Raw genomic sequence first — 23,899 nt, forward strand, 5'->3', positions numbered from 1 at the left:
AGGTAAGAAAATCTGAGAATAAGAATCAGAGGGAAAAGGATTTCTATAGGGACTTGCAGGCTCACAGCAGCTCTTCCTCCCCTCCTCTGTCACACCCACGTTTATGGAACCAAATGGTAGGAGATTAATTACTCCTTAAAACCAAGATGAAGTACAATTTCCTGAACTTCTAGTAAGTTCATACCATTTCCTCAGTGCCTGTAGTGTGACACGTAATGTAGATAAACATGATAAACAGAATTCAGGCTTCCCATCAGGGGCTAGACTAGGTGACCTGAAGATTTTGCTAAGCCCAAAATTTGGTGAGAAGAATAGGCCCCTTTTGAGGCAGTTAAGACTTGGCCAGAATATGGCATGACGAGGAATGAGGGGAAGGGAAGAGGCAGCAGAAGCACAGACAGAAATGTCTATATACTCCCTGCATCTACCTAATTATGATTCTCTCAATGACACTTTCAGACATTGCTTGCTTCGAGGCCAACATGAGATTGTTCTTTTTATAAAAGTCATAAGTGTGGCTGGACGCGGTGGCTCATGCCTGTAATCCTAGCACTTTGGGAGGCCAAGGCGGGTGGACCAGGAGATCAGGAGTTTGAGAACAGCCTGGCCAACATGGTGAAACCCCATCTCTACTAAAAATACAAAAATTAGCCAGGCGTGGTGGTGGGTGCCTGTAATCCCAGCTACTCAGGAGGCTGAGGCAGGAGAATTGCTTGAACCCAGGAAGGGGGAGGTTGCAGTGAGCCGAGATCATGCCACTGCACTCCTGGGCAACAAAAGCGAGAGACTCCATCTCAACAAAAAAAGTCATAAGTGCCTATTTTAAATCAAAAAATCAGAAAAAATGATGGAAGGATGCAAATCATGCATCACCCTACTACCAGAGATAACATATACAAACATACACATGTATATCTATGTAGATCTTCTGTATGTTTTTCTAGGTGGGACCTTGTTCCAGCTGAAGAATAATTTTATGCCATATCTAGAGGTGGTTTTCAGCCTCCGAATTAAGGGGATTCTGGGAAACCCACTTGAAGGAACTGAAAGGCTGAAAACATTAAACAGACCACTGTATTAAGTGTGCCATGCACATTAAATGTGCCATTTACTTGGCTGCAGGTCTGTATTATATGAATAGAGCTGTTAACTGCCCTGAATGCATGTTCTTTTATGAGGCCACATTCTTGCAGATTTCCATGTGTACACCATCTTTCTTCAACATGGACTTGGTTTTGTTATGGCTCATATACCTCACACATGACAAGTTAATCTATAGTCTATACCACACTGCCAACAAATGCTTCCATAGTAACGACAGCTGGCATTGATCAGACATTTCTCTGAGTCAGGCATGTTCTTGAGGGCTTTGCATGTTATATATATATAGAGAGAGAGAGAGAGAGATAGACATAAAAAATATGCAATATGTAATATATATAATATGTTATGCTATAATATGCATGATATACACACAAGCATTAATATATGTGAAATATCATATAATATATATAAACTTTAAAAACTGATGACACATCTCCAAAGGGTATCCTACAACACCCCCGTTCAGATATGGAGCAGTGATTCTCTACCAGGGATGACTGTGCCCCCTGGGGAACATCTGCCATGTCTGGAGACATTTTGGTTGTCACAGCTTGGAGGTGTTACTGGCATCTAGTGGGCAAAGGCCAGGGAAGCCGCTAAACATCCTACAATGCACAGGACAGCTCCTACAACAAAGAATTACCCAGCTCAAAGTGCCAATAATACTGAGATTGAGGAAATCATGCTCTAGAGACTGGAGAGAAAAAATTGATGATAAAAAACACTTCCGGCCAGGTGCAGTGACTCATACCTGTAATCCTAGCACTTTGGGAGGCTGAGGCGGGTGGATCACTTGAGCTCAGGAGTTCAAGACCAGCCTGGCCAACATGGGGAAACTCTATCTTTACTAAAAAAAAAAAAAAATAGCTGGGCATGGTGGCGCACACCTGTGGTCCCAGCTACTCAGGAGGCTGAGGTGGGAGGATCACCTGAGCCCAGGGGGTAGCAGTTGCAGTGGGCCCTGATTTTGCCACTGCACTCCAGCCTGGGTGACGGAGCGAGACCCCGTCTCAAAACAAAACAAAACAAACTACTTCAATTTTTCATGTACAAGATGCAATACACATAAAAGCCACAAATCCATACCTTATTTCTCTGGGATGATGTTAACACTATAGATCTAGACTATCAGAAGGAAGTTAGAGAACTCAGGGAGAAAGGTTATTTTCCCAGATGAGACCTTTGCCTTGGGCCCTTCAAACCATGGCCTTAAACCTTACTTGTCATAGTTGTCTGGGTCAAGAGGTCGGTAGGTAACTTTGTAGCACTCAATTCTCTTCAGGAAGTCCTCCATTACGTTCTCTCTGTTCCTTTCAGGGTAGTCAGGGCTCGACACCTTAACCTCCTGAAATCATAGGAACCAGTAAAGGCCTCATCAGAGGTCTGCCCGTAACAGTCCTCCTACAAATAGCCACTGCTAAAAAAAAGAAAAAGAAGTCCATAAAAGTCGCCTTTCACTGGAACATTGGCACTCTACTCATTGAGTACCCCCCGCCCCGCCCCGCCCCGTCCTGTGACCCTGGCAACCAAAAAAGTTAAGACAACTGGGGAGTCATGTGCCTGCACTTGGCTGAAGGACAGAGGCAGTCACGCAGCCAAAGCTGCTCCTGGGCCCCAATCCCTTTATGTACTTTCCTGAGAAAACAGAACAGGCTCCAATGTTTCCCTATTACCACTCAGAATAGGGTGCATGACCCCAGTGCCTGACTTGGGACTAGATGCCTCTTCCTCAGATGATCCCAAGTTCCTACGGCTGGGAGAGCACCTGCATAAGACCATGTACAGATATCTACTCGGTCCAGCAGAGCACAACCCATCCAATGGGGACTGGCTTACACTGTGACCCCACAGGGAATAAGGAGCTCAATGTATAGAACACTGACTAGAACATTGGACAAATGCTGGGGAGATAACCTTCCTGTAGGTAAGTCCTGAAATGAAGAGTCTGATCTACTCTTTTTTTTTTTTTTTTTTTGAGACAGGTTCTTACTCTGTTACCAAGACTGGACTGCAGTGGCACAATCATGGCTCACTGCAGCCTCAACCTCCTTGGACATGTTCTCACTCTGTCACCAAGACTGGACTGCAGTGTCACAATCACGGCTCACTGTGGCCTCAACCTCCCAGGCTAAGGTGATCCTCCTGGGCTCAAGCAATCCATTTGCCTCAGCCTCCCAAAGTCCTGAGACTACCGGCATGAGCACCGCACCCAGCTGATCTATTCCAGCATCTAGGTCTCAGCATTCATATAATACCCAGAGCACAGGGCCAAGAATCCTACAACCTAAACCCTGGTTTCAATTCAACAGCTAATTCTTATTTGATTCTTTAAAGCCTCAGTTTCCTCTCCCAAAAGAAGAGTGTAGAAGTACCAGATGGGGCTCTGGCAGATAGAAAAGATCTCTTTGTGATGTTAAACATGTCTATTTCTCTCTTTCATTATGAAAACACCCCTCCCCAACAACACACACACATGCACACACACACACACACACCCCCAACACACACAGCACAAAAGGTGAAGAGGAGATGATATGTAGGGGTGTCACCAACCAGAATATTGGCAGCAATGACATCAGGATCATCACAGACGGATTCCACAAAGAATACCTGGCCATGGAGAGAAGGCAGTGATAAGCAAGTCAAAAATGCCAGGCTGTTAATTAAGAGCACATGCTCATCTACCCCACCCAGCCACCACATCTCCCAGGATTTTCTTCATGAAAGTGGCCTTCAAGTCCTCCTCATAGCTCTTACCACAGCCCCTGGGCCTCGAACATACAGGCTAACAGTCTGAGAAAGGACCTGAATGAAAACACTCAAGGACTGGGGGAATGCTCTGAGAGAAGAGATTCAGATATCCCATCCTGTCCTCACCCACTAGAGTGAGAGATCCATGCCCGTAGCCTGACTCCCCAACTCTACTCATCCCTTTTCCTCCAGCGTGGAGTCAGATCCTACCTTGAAGGAATTCTGTTCAGCAAAGTTCAAAATCATGTCCCTCCTCTCCCGGGTTGTATTGGTGGCATCAAACACCTGTGAAGAAAGCACACAAGGTAAATGAGCAGGAACAGAGAAATGGAACCCCACCAGGGCAGACTCAAGGTGGGGCTGGGTAGCCAGGCTGCTGCAAGGGTGGGGACCAGAAAGAAGCAGCAGCAGATAAAGCTTACCGCAATCTGACCATTCTCCTCAGTGAGATATGCCTTAACATCTTCCAGCGCCACCAGAGCACACTGTCTGCCATGAGAGCAAATGAAACCAGCAAGGAGAGCTAAGCTCAAACAGTCAGAGACACAAACATTTGGGTGGCTACAGGAGTCACATCTCTGCCCACTTAGTTTCCCACTGTTCAAAACCTTTCTCTAACTAGATCTTTCAATTTTCTCACTGAGGGTTTTCACACCATCCTATAACCCCTTCCCGCCCCTGCCCCAATGCACAGATCTTAGCCCTCTTTAGACTTCTCCTACAAGCACACAGGTATCACCCTGAGCCCTGTTCTTCTGACCACCCAAGCCCAAGGCCACTTGCCCATCAGATAGCTTCCATTTAACTTCCCCATAAGATATTTACTGAGATGAAACCAAGCCCTGTCACACCAAGTCTCATGACGGCCAAGAAAGAGCTGACCTGGAGATCAGGCCTTAAACAAGACTCACTTGCGGATCTTCATGGCCTCCTCATTGTCATGCCGAAAGAAGTCGTAGGACTTATAGGACTTGACTGCTTCACGCCGATACACCCCAAGATTAAACACTGTAGAAGACACCCAAATCCTTCAGCAGCAAAATAATATGATGGCCCCACCAAATGGGACTTGTTTCTTGGCCTAATGTCAGAGTGACCAAGGGGATGAAAAAAGCAGCAACATGGTAGGTTGGGAACAATATTAAGAGTCAAAAGAGTTGGGTTCAAGTCCTGACTTTCTAGACCTTGGACAAGTCTTAAGCTGTCTGAGGTTTCAATTTCCTCAGCCACTCTGTTTATTTCACAGAGACACTGCTAGGGTTATATAAGATGATGTCCATGTAAGCCTTCTGAAAAGGTACAGCCCTATGCTCATCTAAATCTTAACAGTCCTATCAAAGGCATTCCCTCAAAACTAGGCCAATCCACCCACGCCAGGAGGAGACAAGTCTGGGAATAGAGAATAACTCCAGTAAACCAGAAAGCAACTGCTATTTCTGCCAGAAGCACCCTATAGCATTGATGCCAGGAAGAATAAGTCTCCCAGAGACCTGTGAGGCCCAGGAACTAATAATTTTCTTTCCTAGGGAATGAGCCACACTTACCTTTGGTGGGGACTCCAATCCAGTTGAGGTAGCGTGTTAGTTTCTTGGACACATAAGTTTTACCCCGGGCCGGCAAACCAATCATAACGATCAGAGTCGGGGAGTTGGTCATGTAGGAGGCCCATGCTAGAAGGAAATTAAACAAAATAAAACGAAATGACTAGGGTCCTAGTAAGGTTTTTTGGTGTCTGTTTTTTTGCGACGGAGTCACGCTCTGTCGCCAGGCTGGAGTACAGTGGTGTGATCTCAGCTCATTGCAACCTCTGCCTCCCAGGTTCAAGTGATTCTCCCGCCTCAGCCTCCCGAATACCTGGGACTACAGGCACCCGCCACCATGCCCAGCTAATTTTTGTATTTTCAGTAGAGATGGGGTTTCACCATGTTGGCCAGGATGGTCTCAATTTCTTCACCTCGTGATCCACCCACCTCAGCCTCCCAAAGTGCTGGGATTACAGGCGTGAGGCACCCAGTCCCACTGGGGCCTAGTAAGGTTTATACACTGAGCTACGAACTTCATAGTCATAATCTCATTTTATCTTCATAAACCTGTGGAGCAAAGGTTCAGCAAGTCTGGGAAGACAAATAAGGTGATATCAGGCAGGCCTCCTGAAATAGAGTTAAAAGGTTATGCAGGCTTCCAGAAAATGCCCAAACCAAGACACGTCTTTCCCACATGTCTGAGGTCTTCACTGAAGTACCCAAGGTGGAAAGAGGAAAAAAGTAGCAAGGATAAGAAAGAAAATAACCATGCTGCAGCCAGACATGACAGCTCATGCCTGTAATCCCATCAATTTGGGAGCCTGAGGTGGGAGGATCACTTGAGGCCAGGAGTTCAAGATAAGCCTGGGCAACATAGAGAGACCCTTGTCTCTTAAAATATATATATATATATATTTAAGATATTTAATATATATCTTAAATATATAATATTTAAGACATTTAATATATATCTTAAATATATAATATTTAAGACATATATTTAAGATATATATATATATTTAACTTAGCCAGATGTGGGAGTGTGCACCTATAGTCCCAGCTACTCAGGAGGATTGCTTGAGCTCAGGAGTTCAAGGTTGCAGTAAGCCATGATCCCGTCACTGCACTCCAGCCTGAGCGACAGAGCAAGACTTCGTCTCAAAAAAAGAAAGAAAGAAAAGTAACAATGACATCATCCTTAACATAAGAATGCCTAGAAATATAAAAATGACAGAGCTGTGAAGGAAAGTCTAATGCTTGGAGATTCTACCAGTGCAGAACTGAGCTGGCTCCTATAATAGGTCCAACAGAGTTTCTGTCTCCAGGATCCCACTCAACCCTTCAGAACCATGGGCAAGAATTAGCTTGTCCACGGCAAAAAGCCCTGCCTCAAGCTGTTTTGGCCTTTTCACTCAGGCCATGAGCTCCTCTTTAAGCCAGAATTACTAAACCACAGTGAGATTGAGTTGGCAAAGCTTACTTGATACACATTCTGAATAGACCTCAGGAAGCTTCAGGGTAGAGCCAGCCCACATAGGGCATCAGGGCCAATCTGCCACCATGGCCCACGTAAAAGCAAGACAATTGAGAAGCATTAACAGTCCTCAGGCTACCCTTCCTTAGTAAATTAACTTACTTCAGGAATGCTCATTTGCAGAGATAAGTCTCACTGGACAGGCAGGGCACACTAGATGTTCAGGGGACAGGTAACTTGCCTAGGGACACATAATGAGTCAAGGGTACAGCTGGCACTAGAACACAGATCTTGTGCTTCCTTGCAGCTTTTCTCCAAAAAAAGAGGTTCCTCATCACTTTGCTCACAGGGGCTGGCTCCTCCCGGCCCATCTTGCTGCAGAGGAGAGGTGGGAGAAGGACCTGCACTGCTGCCAGCCATTGTCCCGGGTCCAAAAACCACCCTGCGGTCATCTGGGACAGCTCAGTCTCTGCCGGCTCCAATGAGGGAAGGCCCTGCACAGGATGGGGGGAAAAGGAAGAAACACCTTCACCTCCCACTTCCCACCACTGATTCCCAGAAGGTGCCCTGCAAGTTGCGGCTGCCCCTCTGCCTGGTACTAAGGGACCTTGTAAGATTAAGAAACAGTTCTGTAAAATGGAGGTACTTGGATGGGAAATACGACTTTCATTTTTTGAGAAATAAATGTAGAAAGATCTCAATGAAGAAGTGGGAGGAGGGGCCCAGGTAGAGAACCACCCTCGGAAGGAAAAGAGTTTCCTAAGGGTGTTTGGCAAGAAGTACTCAGAGTGACCCTAGTGGTGAGGAGGGAGAAGTGGAGGCCCAGACCTGGGGTCAGAGGGCTTGGCTTTTAGTCCTTTACCCACTGCACACATGGAAAATTCCTGAGTCTCAGCAGGAGCCCCTCCAAGGTAGGTAAAGGAGCAACATAAGTGATTTTCATCTGTGTTCAAACAGGGAGCTCAAAGGCAAGCAAACTGTACCCTGAAGCCTCAGCTGGCATTAATCCCTAATCACTGGCCCCTAAGAGGCAGATAGCCTCTGCATGGGATCAGCTGTCTCAGGTTTAAGTAGTAAAATCTCCTGAGTCTTCACTTTCTCCAGCTCAGCTCAATGCCTGCTCTCAATCCCCCATGATTTGGCTCATTACCTGCACTTCTAGGCCTGCTTTGTTCGCACCTTCCAGCCCATTAGGCACTTCCCCAAAGGTCCTATTACCCTCCCTAAAGCTTAAAATGAACTGATACTTGGGAGCTGCTCTAAAGGCAACCAGGGAACCAGCTGCTCTCTGTTTACCCATGTGGACAGAGAATGCTAAGAACAAAAAAAAAAAAACTGCATCCACTGGGACCTCCCAAGAGCCCTCCAGCAACGCACCTCTCGCCTCTGTCCAGAATACACTTAAGCACACCTGCTACAACCAGGGCTTCTCATTTTCTGGAGTACAAAACTAAACCACACTTCCTATCTCAAATTACCACACTGGCAAAAGTAGGAACATTCTGTCCTGCCTGTTAAAAAACAAAACCACCTGCCACTGCCACCTGATTAATTTCAGAGACAATGTAACCCATCTCTTGATATACAATGGAAAACTGTTTCAATCCTGAAATTCTCTTCCACCTTCTTTAAGCCAGGTTCAACTCCTTTTCTCAAACTTAAACTCATTTTCCTTTCATAAACTTCCTTAGATAAAATGAAGACTTGAGGCCGGGCGCGGTGGCTCATGCCTGTAATCCTCACTTTGGGAGGCCAAGGTGGGTGGATCGCCTGAACCCAGGAGTTTGAGACCAGCCTTGGCAATATGGTGAAACACTATCTCTACTAAAAATATAAAAATTAGCCAGTCTCATAACCCAGTCTCAAAATAAATAAATAAATGTATTTTTTAAAAAAAAGATTTACAAAAAAAATGAGGACTTGATAACTTCCCTCGTGTAAATGGAAAAACTCAAGCCTGGAGAAATTAAGAGCTTTGTCCATGGTCCCACAATAGACAGTCAAGGTCAGGGTTCTGACCGGTCTCCTGATCTCATGACTGCCCATTCAGTCCCAGCTGCCAGCTCCTGTGCCTCATGTCAGCACTTGACAAAGGTACCCTCACGGTAAACACAACTTGCTCTCCATTCTAATCCTGAAGGATGGTCTAGGAGAGCAATGGTTCCCAGCCTTTTCAGGACCCAGGTCGTCTTCTTTTATTGGCTCTAAAGAGGCCTAATATTTAGAAATATGCGCCCATAAAGCATGTTTCATTAGTGACATTTTATCTTTATTCATCAGAAGTCAGAACTGCTGATTATCTCCTGCCAGTTGACAGGTATGAAATAACCAAGTTCATATAACTACGGTCAAACACTAAGAAAGCTGATGTTTCAGTTAACCACTATGGCTATAGTTGATGCTGCCCAATTTCCATCAAATATCTTGAAATATTGAAAACAGCTTACAATATAGAACTTCTCAGGAGAGCAAATTAGTAATACTGATGAACATTTCCAATGTGTCTATCTTTTCTATTATTTCTGTAGGAAAAGTTGCTGGCACAAATGTGCAAAGGTGTATGTGTAAGAATGGTCACTGCAGCACTCTTTGTGATGATGAAAAACTGGAAACAATTTAAATGCCTATCCATGGAAAGCTGGCATATCCATACAATGCAGAATGAGGTAAATCTGCATTTATCAACGTTAAAAGGATGTCCACAAGACAGTAACTTGTTTAAAAAAAAAAAAGGAAATGGCAGCTGAACAGAATATGAACAATATGAACCTACCTTTATTAATAGGATATACCAGAATAAGATGTCGAAAAGAATCAAACTTGGAAGAAACAGGAGTTTTTTACTTTTCGCTTTCTAAATCCTTTCTGTAGTTTGAATTTTTTATGAACATACATTGCTTTTGTATTTAGGGAAAGGTACATGGAAGAACTTGTCTGTTCCAGAACTACTCAAAAAAAAAAAAAATTAAAAAGAAAAAAAAAGTATGTAGATTTCTCCATTTCTGCTTTTTTTTTTTTTTTCTTTTTTTCCTGAGATGGAGTCTCACTTTGTCGCCCAGGCTGGAGTGCAGTGGCGCGATCTCAGCTCACTGCAAGCTCCACCTCCCGGGTTCACGCCATTCTCCTGCCTCAGCCTCCCGAGTAGCTGGGACTACAGGCGCCTGCCACCATGCCCGGCTAATTTTTTTTTTTTTTTTTTTTTTTTTTGTATTTTTAGTAGAGACGGGGTTTCACCGTGTTAGCCAGGATGGTCTTGATCTCCTGACCTCATGATCCACCCGCCTCAGCCTCCCAAAGTGCTGGGATTACAGGCGTGAGCCACCACGCCCGGCCCTCCATTTCTGCTTTCATAAGCCCTGAAACCAGTCCTCTGAGCACTGTAAAGGCACCTCAGCCAGTAGCCCCTCTTTGCCCCATCCCTGGAGCAGTTGAAGTCCCAGTAACGCTCCTTCGGAGGTTTTGGTTCCCTAAAGTCATTCTTCAGCCCTGAAATCCTCAAGCCCAGTCACTTCCCGGAGTCAAAGTTAGCCAACACAGGTGTAATGAGCAGCAAGGGAACAACGGTTAAGCTATTAATAAAGCAGCTGCTGATGTGAACACTAAGCTGCCAGGTGAACCAGCTCCAAAGTACAGCTCTATAGCAGAGGAAAAGGAAGTAAGTTAACACATATACTCACAACTTTATTTTCTCCTTTGACTATGTCTGCAACAGTCTCACAGCCCGACTGTGACGTGAGGAGAGAATAGGGTAAATAAATCACAGTGGCTTTAGGACACCTTCTTTTTCTTAGAGAAGAAAAAGGCATTTGGAGAAGCTAGAGTTTGGAAAAAAAGAGATTAGAGCCCACAGCAGGAATTAGAGTCTAGAAGACAGGAAAGAAACCAGGGATTACTGCTTCCTTGACTTGAAAGCCCTCAAGGCAAAGGAACTACAGAAGAGTTAGGAAAGCAGGTAGAAGAGATTCCTACCATGGAGAAAAAAGCAGAGCTAGAAGGACTGACACAGGGCATTGTGTAGTCAGAGACTCCCACAATTATCGATCCTGCCCCCTAGCCCCAGCTCTCTTTTGGATCAAGTACCCTAGTAACATGAGTGTACCTCCCTGTAAGAGGTGCATCGAGATCCCCAAATCTGGGTTACAGTATTGTCAAATAAGAGAAGAAAACATTTTTTACTGAAAAAATAATTATTCACAGCCCTCTTTTAAATAGTGAGCTTCCAATACAGCATTTGAGTATGATTCAATACAAACATTTCAGGAATAAATACAATAGGCAGATTGAGTCACCTGTGAAAAATAACACACATTAGCTATATGCCCAACACTCTTCTAAGCACCTTCCTACATTTAGTCATTTAATCCTCACATCACTCTTGGGGGAGACACTGTTAGTATTCCCACTTTTAAAAGGAGTAAACTGAGGCACGGAGAGAACAAGCAACTTGTTCAAGAGCTAAGAAGTCATAAACCCAGGATTCAAACTCAGGCAGTCTGACTCCAGAGGCTACACTCAAACATCATGCTATAGTAGTTATCTCCCCTGGGGTATTCTGCCCTTAGCACCTAGCTTCTTGCCCTGGCAGAGAAAAGAGACCCTAATTGTAGACCCTAACTCTGCCAACCCCAGTATCACATCCAGCCAGCTGCTTCTGTCCAGCAGGCTCCATGGGTGCTAGGTGAAGAGAGATTATCATTGTCAATCATGAAACTGACAAGGGCATGACATCAAGGTCGAGGCTCTGGGAAAAGCTTCGAACATGAGATGATTCCTGGTCTCGTGCTGGTCGGCTGTTTCCACCTGCTGATATATATATATATTCCTTGACTAACTGGTTATATATATACACATATATATTTGTGTATATATTATACATATATATGTTATATATGTATACATATGTTATATATATACATATATATGTTATATATATAACATATATATGTATATATCATATATATGTTATATATAATAAATATGTATATATATATATAACGTATATATATGTTATATATATGTATATATATATAACCACTGAAGTGAGAAGAACTGACTGACAGGATTCCACAGGAATGGTGCCATCCAGAAGCAGAGGCAAGAGTTAGCACTCTTTCAGGTTCCCCAAAATATGTGGGGAACAGAGTCCCAGATCTTTTGGGAAGCTATGCAGCCTATGATGCTTAGAAATACAGATCCATGGGGACAGGAAATGATGCTTCATCTCCTCGCAAACCCTCCTGCTGTTTCTATCTAAAAGACAGGCATGGAAATGAACATGCTCATGTGAAAGCTGTCCTCAAAAAAATGAACCTATAGGGAAAATAGTTTACAAAGTACAAAGGCTAAACCTGTGAGAAAGTAAGATGCCCAAGACACTGTGAGAAGCCAAGTGTCAGGGCTCATTCCCCTCAGGCCTGTAGGAAGGAAACCAAGCAGCACTGGCTCCCATCTGCAATTTCTACAATGAGCAGCACTCTCCCAAAACTTAGCCCAACAGATAAAGCTGGTAACATTACCAGCTCCAAGTAATTCCTGTACCTGCAACTGTGCCTTACTCACTGTGTGTACAATAATGTTAGTTCTAACTTCCATCAGCAAGCCAGTGTGCAAACATCCCAGGAGACAGAGATTCAGTTTAAGAAAGCAGTAAGAAACTGCTGGACTACACCAGTAGTCTAGCCCCAAGAACAGACACTTCACTAATTCTACTTGTTTTAGACAGGACATTCCACCCTAGAGACTTTGTATTAAATTTCCATGTCAAAGAATTATTTATCACTCCTACCAAGCAGCAGAGTCCAGTATTATAACTATATTCCCAAGATAAAATGCTGAGAGAGAGCAGTCCCTCCTCTCTGCCAGAACTCACAACATTTCTTCTCTGACATTCGAAGATTTGGGGGTTTGGTTTCATAGCTGTTGTTGTTCTGTTCTGAGGAAGATGCCCCAGACATGGCAGCTCTTCAGATGTCTGAAACAGAGAAGTAGAATGTAAAAAAGGGAAGGGGAAGAAAGAAGACATAACCTAAAAAAAAAACTTAGTGCATTGGATCCATGTGATATAAGTAAAAACACCCTGGGCCAAGAGACAAGTTCAGTCCTGTTTCTCCCAGTTAGCAGCTACTTCTCTAGCCCTCTTTTTCCTCACCTATAAAAAGAGTTGCACTAGAACCTTACATTTATCTTCTGACTTACGAGTCTACATTTACAGACGTTATCTTCTTCAGTCCTAACAATAATCTTGTAATCAGGCAGATTTTGCCACCAGTATTTCTTCTCATTTTACAGATTGAAAATTTGAGATTCATCGAATTAAGTGGCCTGCTCAAGGTTTCATGACCTCAGATTCTAGTTTCAAGAATCTGGGCAGAGCAGTGGCAGCAGTTGGGGTGGGGTGGGTTATGAATAGATGAAGTTCATTACCAGGAAAGTAACTCCAATCTAACGGTAGGACTCAGTTTTGCAAACAGTGAGGCCGGGCACGGTGGCTCACTCCTGGAATTCCAACACTTTGGGAGGCTGAGGCGGGCGGATCACGAGGTCAAGAGATAGAGACCATCCTGGCCAACATAGTGAAACCCCGTCTCCACTAAAAATACAAAAATTAGCCGGGCGTGGTGGTGCGCGCCTGTAGTCCCGGCTACTCGGGAGGCTGAGGCAGGAGAATCGCTTGAACCCGGGAGGCGGAGGTTGCAGTGAGCCAAGACCGCGCCACTGCACTCCAGCCTAGCGACAGAGCGAGACTCTGTCAAAAAAAAAAAAAAAAGGAAAAATGAAAAAGAAAGAAAGAAAAGAAAAGAAAAGAAAAAAGTGAGGGACGTGGGAAAATCTCGAACATATTCCCTGAAGGAAAAACAGTGACTGGACCCCAAGACAGCCCTAGCACGTCGTCATTTCTCCTCTAGCGCATTCTCAAGCCCTGCTCCGCACTCTCTCCCTAGTTACCCCCGGGACTCAGTCTAAAGAACACCGGAGCGCTGAGGTGGTAAATGACTTCCCCAAGGTCACCTCAGGAAGAGGGGTAAGCCCTGATTCAAACTGAAGTGGGAAAGTCCTGAGCTCATGCCCCCAATTCAGACAACAGGGGGCTGGTGAGGACGGAAGGTCCTGAGCCTTCAAGAGCCTTACACGATTCCTTTACTGACCACACAAATCCTCCAACCCAAACACAGGCTGTGGCTCCCGGTCCCAGAACGTCCACGCTGCCTGCCATGCCTGGGGACCAGCACCTGGCCCCGCACTTCATCCGGGGGCACGCAGCCCCCACATCCCGCCCCGCTAGACCCTACCCGGGGCTGCGCAGCTGTGGCTCACCCTCCGATCTCTCCTAAGATCCCTCCCTGCCTTGGCCCCGGCGCCTCCCCTGTAACGCGACCGAATCGAGCCGACAGCTTGTGGCCGGGGCTGGCGCTACAGTCGCCGGCAAATCATGTGAGCCCGTCTGGCCCCGCCCCCTCGCGCGTAGGTCCTCACCTGGAGAGAATCATCCACCAATCGGGCGCCTGCAGGACCCAGGGGGCGGGGCAGGGTCGCAATCGCCTAACTGGCTCGGGAAGGCGGCTGGAAGTCGGAACCAGAGAGATCACAAGCTCCCGAGTTTCCCAGCGGCGAGTAGCCTGGTGGCATTGTTGCTTGGTAACTAATAGGGCTGGGGGCGGTGTTAAAAGCCTGACTTTTTTCTGACTCTCGCGAGAGTAGACTATTCGGTAGGCGTCTTGAGAGGGGGCGTGCCGGGTGACGAGAAAATGCTGCAAAGATTAACGCTCTCATTCCTGAATCCCAGCAGAACCTCATTAGATCCATAAATGAGAACGTAAGGTTTAAAGATGTTTTTGCTAGAATAAACTACCACAACACTTGAGCTAATCATGCCTTAGGGTGTATACGTACCCCGCTCCACAGGTCAGACGCTGTAACCTAAGAAAATGAACCACTGTCATCGTTGAACCAGAAGCTTCCCTGGACCCACCCATACACCCCATTGGAGTTTTTTTTGTTTTGGTTTGGTTTTGTTTTTGTTTTTTTTGAGATGGAGTTTTGCTCTTGTTGCCCAGGCTGGAGTGCAATGGCACGATCTTGGCACCGCAACCTTTGCCTCCCGTGTTCAAGCGATTCTCCTGCCTCCCAGTATCTAGAATTCCAGGTATGCGCCACCACGCCCAGCTAATTTTGTATTTTTAGTAGAGACGGGGTTTCTCCATATTGATGAGGCTGGTCTCGAACTTCTGACCTCGGGTGATTCACCCGCCTCGGCCTCCCAAAATGCTGAGATTACAGGTGTAAGCCACTGCGCCCGGCCACCCCGGTGGACTTCTAACCACTCCTACCTTCCCTCATACCCACCCCCCAACCCAGGCTGTATAATCCGTTGTAGTCGTCTTGAAGAACCAAGGAGGAAAACTGCACCAGCAAAAAAAAAAAAAAAAATTGAGTCATGAAAGATGTGAAAAGATGGAAACATTACATATAATTTATTCAGAAGCAGTCTTTTACAGTGGAGGTGAGTTTGCACCAAGTGAACTACACTTTTCATAGTTGCCCCAGCGGGCCCGTTTGATGCTTGATAAACCCACTCTCGGCAAGTGGGACTTGCTGTCTGGATCCCGGCTGGATAAAGAACAATGAGTATGGATTTCTTGGAAAAGAGAGATATAAATTCAGGGATGTCTTTATTCCTCCTTCGCCTGGGAATTAAACTAATTCTTCCAAAAGTTCAAACAGTTATCTCCTCTGAGGCTTTTTACAACTCCCAGAGTGCTCTAGTTGCCCTCTCTATGTCTATACAACTCTGTCTTTATTCATTCAGCAAGTATTTGTTGAACACTTTTTATTTGCGAGGCACAGTCCTGGGTTCTAGGCATACACGTTTGAAAAGGTACAGATAATCTAGCATTACCACGTTGCTTTGAAATTCAGTGGCTGTGTGTCTCACACCCCACCCTGTCTCCCAACTGCAATGAATACTTGTCACAATGAAGGCAGGAATGAAGTCTTCATATTTGTATGCCCAGGAACTGAACTGGAATCTGATGACACGCGTTACATGACTCCTCCTTACACTGCCACCACCTGAATGAGGCAGCTGCCCTGGGCCCAGATGCTGACCTCACACTGTGCTTTCTGATGTGGCAAATAGACGTTTTCAAGCACAGTCCCAGGGAGGCAGAAAGGCCAGTCTTTTGGCCCCTGGAACCCCAATGAGTCAATGTTTAATGCAGCCACGAGTCTAGTCACAAGTATGATTATTTTTGACTGGTCCTTTGACTCACTGACCATTCCTGGCATTCGTTTGCGTTGTGAACTATGATTCTGTTTCTCCTGGTGTATCTGGGTGTAGTGTGGAAGCCCCAATTTAATAATTTCCGACTTCACTAAGTGCAAGGTCACATTCCAATCTCCAGACCTTCATTCAGGAACTCCTTCCCCCGCCCTCTTTTCTTGAGCATATATGCTACCCACGCGGAGGGCACCTCACTCGCTCTATAGGTAGCAAGACGCGTTGTCCTTTAGGAATACGGAGGTTTACATCTTCGTTCTGAGGGTGGGGGAAAAACCAGTTGTCACTTTAAAAGAGTTCGCGCTTGCTAAGGTACTAAGGTAGAAGCTGCACCGAAGCGTCGCGAGAACTGCAACCACCCGCAACTTCTCGCGATGTTTGGCCCCGCTAAAGGTCGCCATTTTGGAGTTCTCCCAGCGCCGGGTTTCCCCGGCGGCGTCTCTCAACAGGCTGCCGGAACCAAAGCTGGCCCCGCGGGTGCCTGGCCTGTGGGCAGCCGGACCGACACGATGTGGCGGCTCCGCTGCAAGGCCAAGGACGGCACCCATGTTTTGCAGGGGCTGTCCAGCCGGACCCGGGTGCGGGAACTCCAGGGCCAAATTGCCGCCATCACCGGGATCGCCCCCGGCGGTCAGCGAATCCTCGTCGGATACCCTCCCGAGTGCCTGGATCTCAGCAATGGGGATACCATTCTGGAAGACTTGCCCATCCAATCTGGTAAGGAATCAGGGCTGGGGCCAGGGAAAGTCCCGGGAGGACGGAGGGGGCGTGAGAGAGAACAGAACACCAGTCAAGGCAAGGTGGCTGTGGGTCGGCGGGGGGCTTTGAGGCCAGGGGCTAGGATAGATCAAAGAACAGAGAACTCTGACGGGGGCCAGGGCAAGTGTCTAGCAACTCCTTGTCTTGACACAGGGTTGAAAGGGAACCCAAAGCCTTGAAGACCCCCTTCCCCATTCTGCTTTCTGGTCGGCTTTGAAACTATCCCATTTTGTTTTCCCTCGGCGTCCACAAAAATATAAAGAAATATATTTTCTCTGTCCTTATGTCTCTTTTTCCCTGTATCACCGATGAGATCTCAAGGGTGCAGGATTTTTTTTTTCTTGGTTCATTTTTGCAATCCCCTTCGTAGATACTTCGTTTGACAGGCATACTCATTTTCGAGTTAGCTTTTAAACACCCACTGAAAGCTCTTTCAATTTCTAACCAGCAGCAGTTATTTCTGTGCCATATCAAAACTTGAACATCAGTGTTTATAATTAAAAGCTTTCAGTTGCTGTATCAAGGACGTTGTAAACACTCAGTAGAGTAGATAAGTTTCCGGAGGAGAACCCCCTAGCGGCCTACTCTGTAGTGAGCACCTTCTAAGGAAAAGGAAATTTTGTTTTTGAAATGTATCTTTTTAGGTAAGCTTGAAGTTGTTTACTCCAGACCCCTTCACTAAATTGGGATGCAACCTCAAGTGTTTTTTGTTCTTTTTTCATCTTTATGAAAATTCGGTGAACAAAGATTGTTACTGGTAACTAATTTGCAAAGCTGTATTCTCCTTAGTAACCCCAGTTTATGCTTTAACTCCTTCAGTTTGTAATTTACAGACTTGGCTAGAGAACACTTGGTTTCTTCTGTAATTTCTCTGCAGATCGGGATTTGTTTTATTTTTAACAGGTGACATGCTGATCGTTGAAGAAGACCAAACCAGGCCCAGAAGTTCACCTGCATTTACTAAACGTGGTGCTTCTAGTTACGTCAGGGAAACTTTGCCTGTGCTTACCAGAACCGTGGTCCCAGCAGACAACTCTTGCCTGTTTACCAGTGTGTACTATGTCGTCGAAGGAGGAGTCTTGAATCCGGCTTGTGCCCCTGAGATGAGACGCCTCATAGCACAAATTGTAGCAAGCGATCCGGACTTCTATAGTGAGGCAGTACTGGGAAAAACAAATCAAGAGTACTGTGACTGGATCAAAAGGGATGACACTTGGGGAGGAGCAATAGAGATATCGATTTTGTCCAAGTTTTACCAATGTGAAATATGTGTAGTGGATACACAGACAGTAAGAATTGATCGTTTTGGGGAAGATGCAGGATACACCAAAAGGGTTCTGCTTATTTATGATGGTATCCATTATGATCCACTTCAGCGTAACTTCCCTGATCCAGATACACCTCCTCTGACCATTTTCTCCTCTAATGATGATATTGTTCTTGTACAAGCACTGGAATTAGCAGATGAAGCTAGAAGAAGGAGACAGTTTACTGATGTCAACCGCTTCACCCTGAGATGCATGGTATGTCAGAAAGGATTAACTGGACAAGCAGAAGCAAGGGAACATGCCAAGGAGACAGGCCATACCAACTTTGGAGAAGTGTGACCTATGCATGAATGAGGGTTGAAGCCTACTACCTCACACATCCAGAAGGCTCTGGGTTTTCCAATAAGCTATCGTAACCCTAAAGAACAAAGGATACAATGCTTGAACCATCCTTTTAACTTAAAACCACTAAGACACTGAAATTCCTTGTTAAGATTAAAATTAGTGTGCAAGTTTACAGATGTGTGTCTACAGTGGTAAACTGTACATACACGCCTCTTTCTGCTGGAGTGACAGAATAGGTGATCCTTGCCACCTACTGACACTGACCTGAAGGTTGAGATTGAGTATTATAAACTAGCACCCAGCAGCTTTAACTTGTAGAAGAAAGCATCACATTTTGAGTAATGTGGAAGGCCTCCTGTGAGTCCACTGGGCATTCAATTGAGATTGAGTATTATAAACTAGCACCCAGCAGCTTTAACTTGTAGAAGAAAGCATCACATTTTGGGTAATGTGGAAGGCCTCCTGTGAGTCCACTGGACATTTACCACAGTGTCTCCAGTAATTGAGTCTTTTTAAAAACTCTGAATGAGTTAAGTTTCTAAATTATGAATTGATTCATCAAATGAAGATACTCAGAATCGTCCAAACTGATTTTATATTGCAATTTGGTAGACTTTATAAATGTGTGCTTAACCACTGATAAGTACATCACAAGCAATTTTTACAGGGATGAGTCTCATTCTTGAGAATGTTATCACAAAACAGGAACCGATTGTGCCCTGTTTAAGATCTCTAGCATATAAAAAGTAGAATGTATGAGGGAAAAGGTGCCTGAGCAGCTTCCTGAAGCTTTAAAAGACCGTTGGCCTCGTGTTTTAATGCAATTCATGTATTGGTCTTTGTCACATTGGATAACATTTTAAAGTTAAGCAGGGTACTTTTTTAATTGAAATTCCTTGAAATTCGAGTCCTCAGTTTTTTCTTCATTTGCGTAAAGATTTATCGGGGGGATTTAATTTTCTCAGCTTTTTGTTAAGAGCACTTCCTCCAAAAAATTTTTTTCAAGTAATAATGCTCTGCTTTGGGTTGGTTTTTGTAAGATTTTTTGCACACCTAAAGAGTGTTTGCTTTTGTGCTAGCCTTATCCCTCCACTAAAGTTATTTTAAATAATTTCACATTTCTGCAAATTAGCACTTTGCTTATCTGCAATCTTTTACTTTGATTTTTGAAGTTTTAAAGTAATTGGAGTAATACTATTGAATGAATTAGTTTCACTTCCAAAATAGGAAAAATTGTAAATCCTTGCCTTATGCAGCTTTCTCAGAATTCTGCTTCTTCCTAGTACTAGATGTGTAGCCATTTGCTTAGTGGACTAATCCGCAAGGCACACCCTCTAAAACTTAGCTTCACTACAAGATCTTCCAGATAAAGTTTTCTACCTCTTTTCTTAATTATTCTGATCAGGGATGCTAAATTATAATTTGTTATGTATTATCTCACATAATGTGAAGAGGCTTAATGTGAAGTTTTGTTATTTTGGTCTTATTTTTTATTAAGTATCTCACTTAGAAATTCAGTGGTATACTTTAAAGCACTTGGATCTTTTTCAGCATATCTTCCTAGCAAATGTTTTAAAATTGGCATTTACTTTTAGCACTTTCACTTGGTGAAGGTGGCCATATAAAATTAAGGAACATTTGAACACTATAAGAGAAAAGAACTTTTAAGGAACAATTCACAAAGTTTGTTTGAAATCGTCAGATGACATTTCTTGAGTACTTTTTGTGTGCATAGTTATTTTAGACAATATAAGCTGTTATGGTCAGCATAACTTAAAAGTGTTTAGTTTTCTATTTTACTGAGCCTTAAAAATAGCACTGATGAGCTTATGATACTTAATGTTTGGCAATCATAATGTGTTCAAATTAATAGGATTGAAAATCTCTCCACACCTGACTCTCATCTGGTCTGGATGGTTTTGGTTTTGTATCTTTTTTATTTCTCCCAGAAAATACTAAATTTAAAACTGTAAATTAAGAATATACCACTAGATAACAATTATAAAATTGAGCTTTATGCATCATTACTCAGAAAGCTTGCCTTCCTTTCTTTGCTACTTCAGGAGACAGAGTTGACATTTGCTTACTGCAGCTTTAGATCTAGAAGTTTATTCATGCAACAAATATTTATTGAGTAATTTATACTGTGCCAGGCATGTTTTGATATGTTTCTGTCATATGTTTTGATATGTTCCAACATAAGTTTCTGTCACTTTAAAATTCAGTATATATTTTCTACAGCGGGTAAATTTAACAAATGGAAAGGAATAGAACACTGATATTTTACAGAATTAAACCCCTTCATTGTAAGGGCTTTGTTTACATATTAAGTGTCAAGTATTTATTCAGGGGATCTTATTTCATTCTATTTTATCTGTTATCTAGGTTGTCCATTTACCGGTTGGACACTGATACTCTGTCAAATTACTTTCAGAAATGACTCTTTAATCTGCTGAAATTTAGCACTAGTACTTTAGTGTTCTGATCCTGGAAAATTCAAGGTGAAGCTTTATTTGTGGACCATCTGATTTAATTTTTGAGGATTAAAAACCTAAACCTTTGCTCATTCTAAACTCAAGTTTTTAAGCCTCACAGAATTTACAGGGGTTTGCTTTTTGTTTGTTTTTTCATTTTTTACTGTGCTTATTAAACTCTTGGAATTAGTTATTAAAGAGTAAATTCTCATCTTGGGAATTTTGAAAATCTGTGGACTTACAACGTTCAGGAGGATTAAATGTCTTAAGTTTTGTACTAGAGCAGAATGAAATCCTTCCTATTCATTGAGTTTTTGCCTGCCATAGAGGAATTTTTTTAAAAATTAAAATGACAGTTTACATTAGTGGCAAAGTGAATAAAGACCTCACTTTCCCACCCCACCCTTCTTCCTTTCTCTTACTCTTCTTTGGATTAAAGGTCAGGTGTAGTGCTATGAAGATTCACTCCTGAATAAAGTGATTTCAGAAGCTAAAATTTAACAAACCTGGAAATTTTGTGATGTGTTAGCCAAGTGAAGACATTAGTGTGTTCCATCTTTTGCTAATGGTTCATGGTTGATTTCTTCATTGTTTCCCATGAAATTAGCATAGTCAAGTGGTACCCTTGACGCTTGACTGCTGGTTAGTTTGACCCTGTTTTTAACAACTAATGTAGTCATGCCGCTTGATTATTCCATGAAGTCCCAGCAAAATAATAATCAGGAATTAACTAACATTATGTTATCTATCTAATTTGTCTGTGTCCCTAAATGCCCCTGCCTAACTTGCTTCTCTAGTTTATTCCTTCTGTGGAGGGATTAAAACGTGGGTGTTGCAAGTTGCCCTAAGCTAAACATAGTTTTCTTACATCTTTTTGGAAAAAAAAAATGGAATGGGAAGTATGCAAGATTAAGCAAGAGTGATTTTTTTTTTTTTTTTTTGACAAATCAGGTGGCCTTCCTAAACATACTAAGAATTATGTTCTTTCATGTGTCGAGACACATTTAATTTGTTTGCAGCACTTTAAAAAAATATACGGAATAAAAGTTTACATGTTGGCCCTCTAGGGATCTAATTAAGGACATTAAAGTACAATTCTTGAGCTACTAACCATCAGCTCTTCTTAATCAAAGATTGCCATCAGTGTAGAGTGTATCTAATGGCACAACATTCTGGTGTTTTGATAACAGTAGAACTCAATTTCCGTAACTATTAGGAGCATGGTCTGTGCCCTAGCATTAAAAATGTTACTTATGATTATAATGTGAATATCTTGTATTACTGTATAATGCAGTATTCAAATTTGTCCTTGTAGTGCAAAGGTGACTGATAATTTCTAAAAGATTCGATCCTTAAAACTTGTTTCCAAGCAGACTTATAAGGAAGCTGATTTTTGAGTCAGAGGCCTTAAACGTGTCATATACAAGTGGCATCATTTTAAGTCCAAAGTGAAACACTTGATTTGAATAAGCTAGTTTATTAACTAAAGCTGTTTTCTTATGTTACAGTATTTCAGCACATTTCATTCAACATAAAAAGAATATTAAATGTCCCTGGATGTGGGAGAGTGTTTATTTTTCTCAAAATTATCTAGCATTTTGCTTACAGTGCTTTGAATATTTGACTTAAAATTATTATTGACGTTGAATTGTAGGGTGCTGATTTAGGTCTTGATTCATATACATTTAAAGGAGGTTGATAACACCCTCATGGTAGAGTGAAGGGAGAAGAGGGCCAAGAGGACAGTACCACTGATAAAGAAGAGATTGTCAAATAGATGCATTCCTAGTCATGAATTATGCTTTTCCAAACATTTTTAAAGCAATGCCTTTGTGTCAACTCAACCCTTCTTCCCCATTTCTTGTCATAGAATGTAGCATGGCCATAGGTGAAAAAGTTTATCATTAAAGTATGAAACCATGAATTATAAGCATTTTGCCGTGATGCCCTTTTATACATATGTTTTTAAAAGTACTAACCAACATATAGGAGTTTAGGAATGGTGAAGATATAATTTGATTAAGTTGTAGGTAAACAGAAAGGATCATCTTAGGCTCAGAATTTCTAATATGATTACATGAGTCTACTTTATAAACTGGTATAGGCTACGTAATTAGCCCGTAAGTTACTTAAAGGACCAGGGGACCTAATTTTTGTCAGTTTTCCAGTCACATTGGTGCCATTCAGGACTCCAGCTGTTTACAGGAAATACATACTTAGCAGAGTAGTATTTTTCCTTGAAAAAAGAATTGAATTCAGCCTAAATACAGAATGAATATGAATAGCTTGTGAAAAGGGTTAGAGAACAATATTCCTATAGTTTCTGTATTAATGCAGTAGAGACAGAGGTTCCTGACGCAAAAAGAAAACCACAAGTAAAGACTGTCAAATTAGAGCTTTAGAATATGACTTGAAAAAGTAGGGATGGGCAAAACAGCATAAGAAAATATTTTTTCTTAATGAAGATGGACAGTGTTTTCTTGTTTTAAAAATGTTTTGCCTATTTGCCAGCATTTTTTGAAGTAGTGCGCTGCTGCTACCTGGAAGATGTCTAACTTCATTTTCTACAACTCTTATGTGATTTTGCCATTGTCATTAAGATGCATTGATTTTATTTATGAGGTGTATGACTTTAAATATCTAAATGCTGTATTAAGTGACTTGTTTCAAAGGAATAAATGAAGTGAAAACGTTGTTTGAGTATATTTTGGGATCAGGGCAGATGGCCAGTGAACGGCTATTTTACTCAATATACATATTATCAAAAGCTTACCGAATCTTTAACTAAGGTACCAAAATCTGCCAAATATCACCCTTTAGGGCGGACTCAATGAATGAGACAGGAGAAACTAAGGTATTTCTCCTTAACAACGAAAGGTTGAAATTCCCATTCATTGACTAAATTTTTTTCTAAATCCAGTCCT

At 43.0% G+C, this 23,899-nt stretch overlaps 2 protein-coding genes across 17 annotated transcripts in view; one reads left to right on the forward strand and one right to left on the reverse strand.

Annotated features, from left to right (window-relative positions):
* Nucleotides 1-23,899, reverse strand: part of PFKFB2 (6-phosphofructo-2-kinase/fructose-2,6-biphosphatase 2) — a 46,652-nt gene that overhangs the window by 13,571 nt on the left and 9,182 nt on the right. For 4 of the 13 annotated variants that reach the window (XM_054542744.2, XM_054542788.2, XM_054542470.2 and 1 more), the window contains 7 exons: nucleotides 12,722-12,823; nucleotides 5,400-5,525; nucleotides 4,767-4,863; nucleotides 4,278-4,344; nucleotides 4,066-4,140; nucleotides 3,658-3,714; nucleotides 2,325-2,449 (listed from right to left, as the gene is read on the reverse strand). In XM_054542744.2, the coding sequence (XP_054398719.1) occupies nucleotides 2,325-2,449; nucleotides 3,658-3,714; nucleotides 4,066-4,140; nucleotides 4,278-4,344; nucleotides 4,767-4,863; nucleotides 5,400-5,525; nucleotides 12,722-12,806 (632 nt within the window). In that variant the 5' untranslated portion in view covers nucleotides 12,807-12,823. 13 annotated transcript variants of the gene reach the window in all.
* Nucleotides 14,343-23,668, forward strand: YOD1 (YOD1 deubiquitinase). 4 transcript variants are annotated; one of them, XM_054521690.1, is made up of 4 exons: nucleotides 14,343-14,487; nucleotides 14,907-14,995; nucleotides 16,687-16,846; nucleotides 17,792-23,668. In XM_054521690.1, exons 2-4 carry the CDS (start codon nucleotides 14,918-14,920, stop codon nucleotides 18,493-18,495), a joined length of 942 nt encoding a protein of 313 aa, XP_054377665.1. In that variant the 5' UTR covers nucleotides 14,343-14,487; nucleotides 14,907-14,917; the 3' UTR covers nucleotides 18,496-23,668. The 4 variants fall into 4 exon arrangements, with proteins under 4 accessions (XP_054377665.1, XP_054377670.1, XP_054377676.1 ...); XM_054521695.1 differs by having other exon boundaries at nucleotides 14,349-14,487; nucleotides 14,755-14,995; XM_054521701.1 differs by lacking the exon at nucleotides 14,343-14,487 and adding an exon at nucleotides 14,546-14,665.

This window comes from Pongo abelii, chromosome 1, assembly GCF_028885655.2.
Source record: "Pongo abelii isolate AG06213 chromosome 1, NHGRI_mPonAbe1-v2.0_pri, whole genome shotgun sequence".
Lineage (NCBI taxonomy): Eukaryota > Metazoa > Chordata > Mammalia > Primates > Hominidae > Pongo > Pongo abelii.

Coding starts and splice junctions, on each gene's coding strand:
- YOD1 (XM_002809529.4), top strand. CDS start 16,504: ATGTTTGGCCCCGCTAAAGGTCGCCATTTTGGAGTTCTCCCAGCGCCG. Junction 16,847..17,791: donor AGACTTGCCCATCCAATCTG/GTAAGGAATCAG, acceptor TATTTTTAACAG/GTGACATGCTGATCGTTGAA.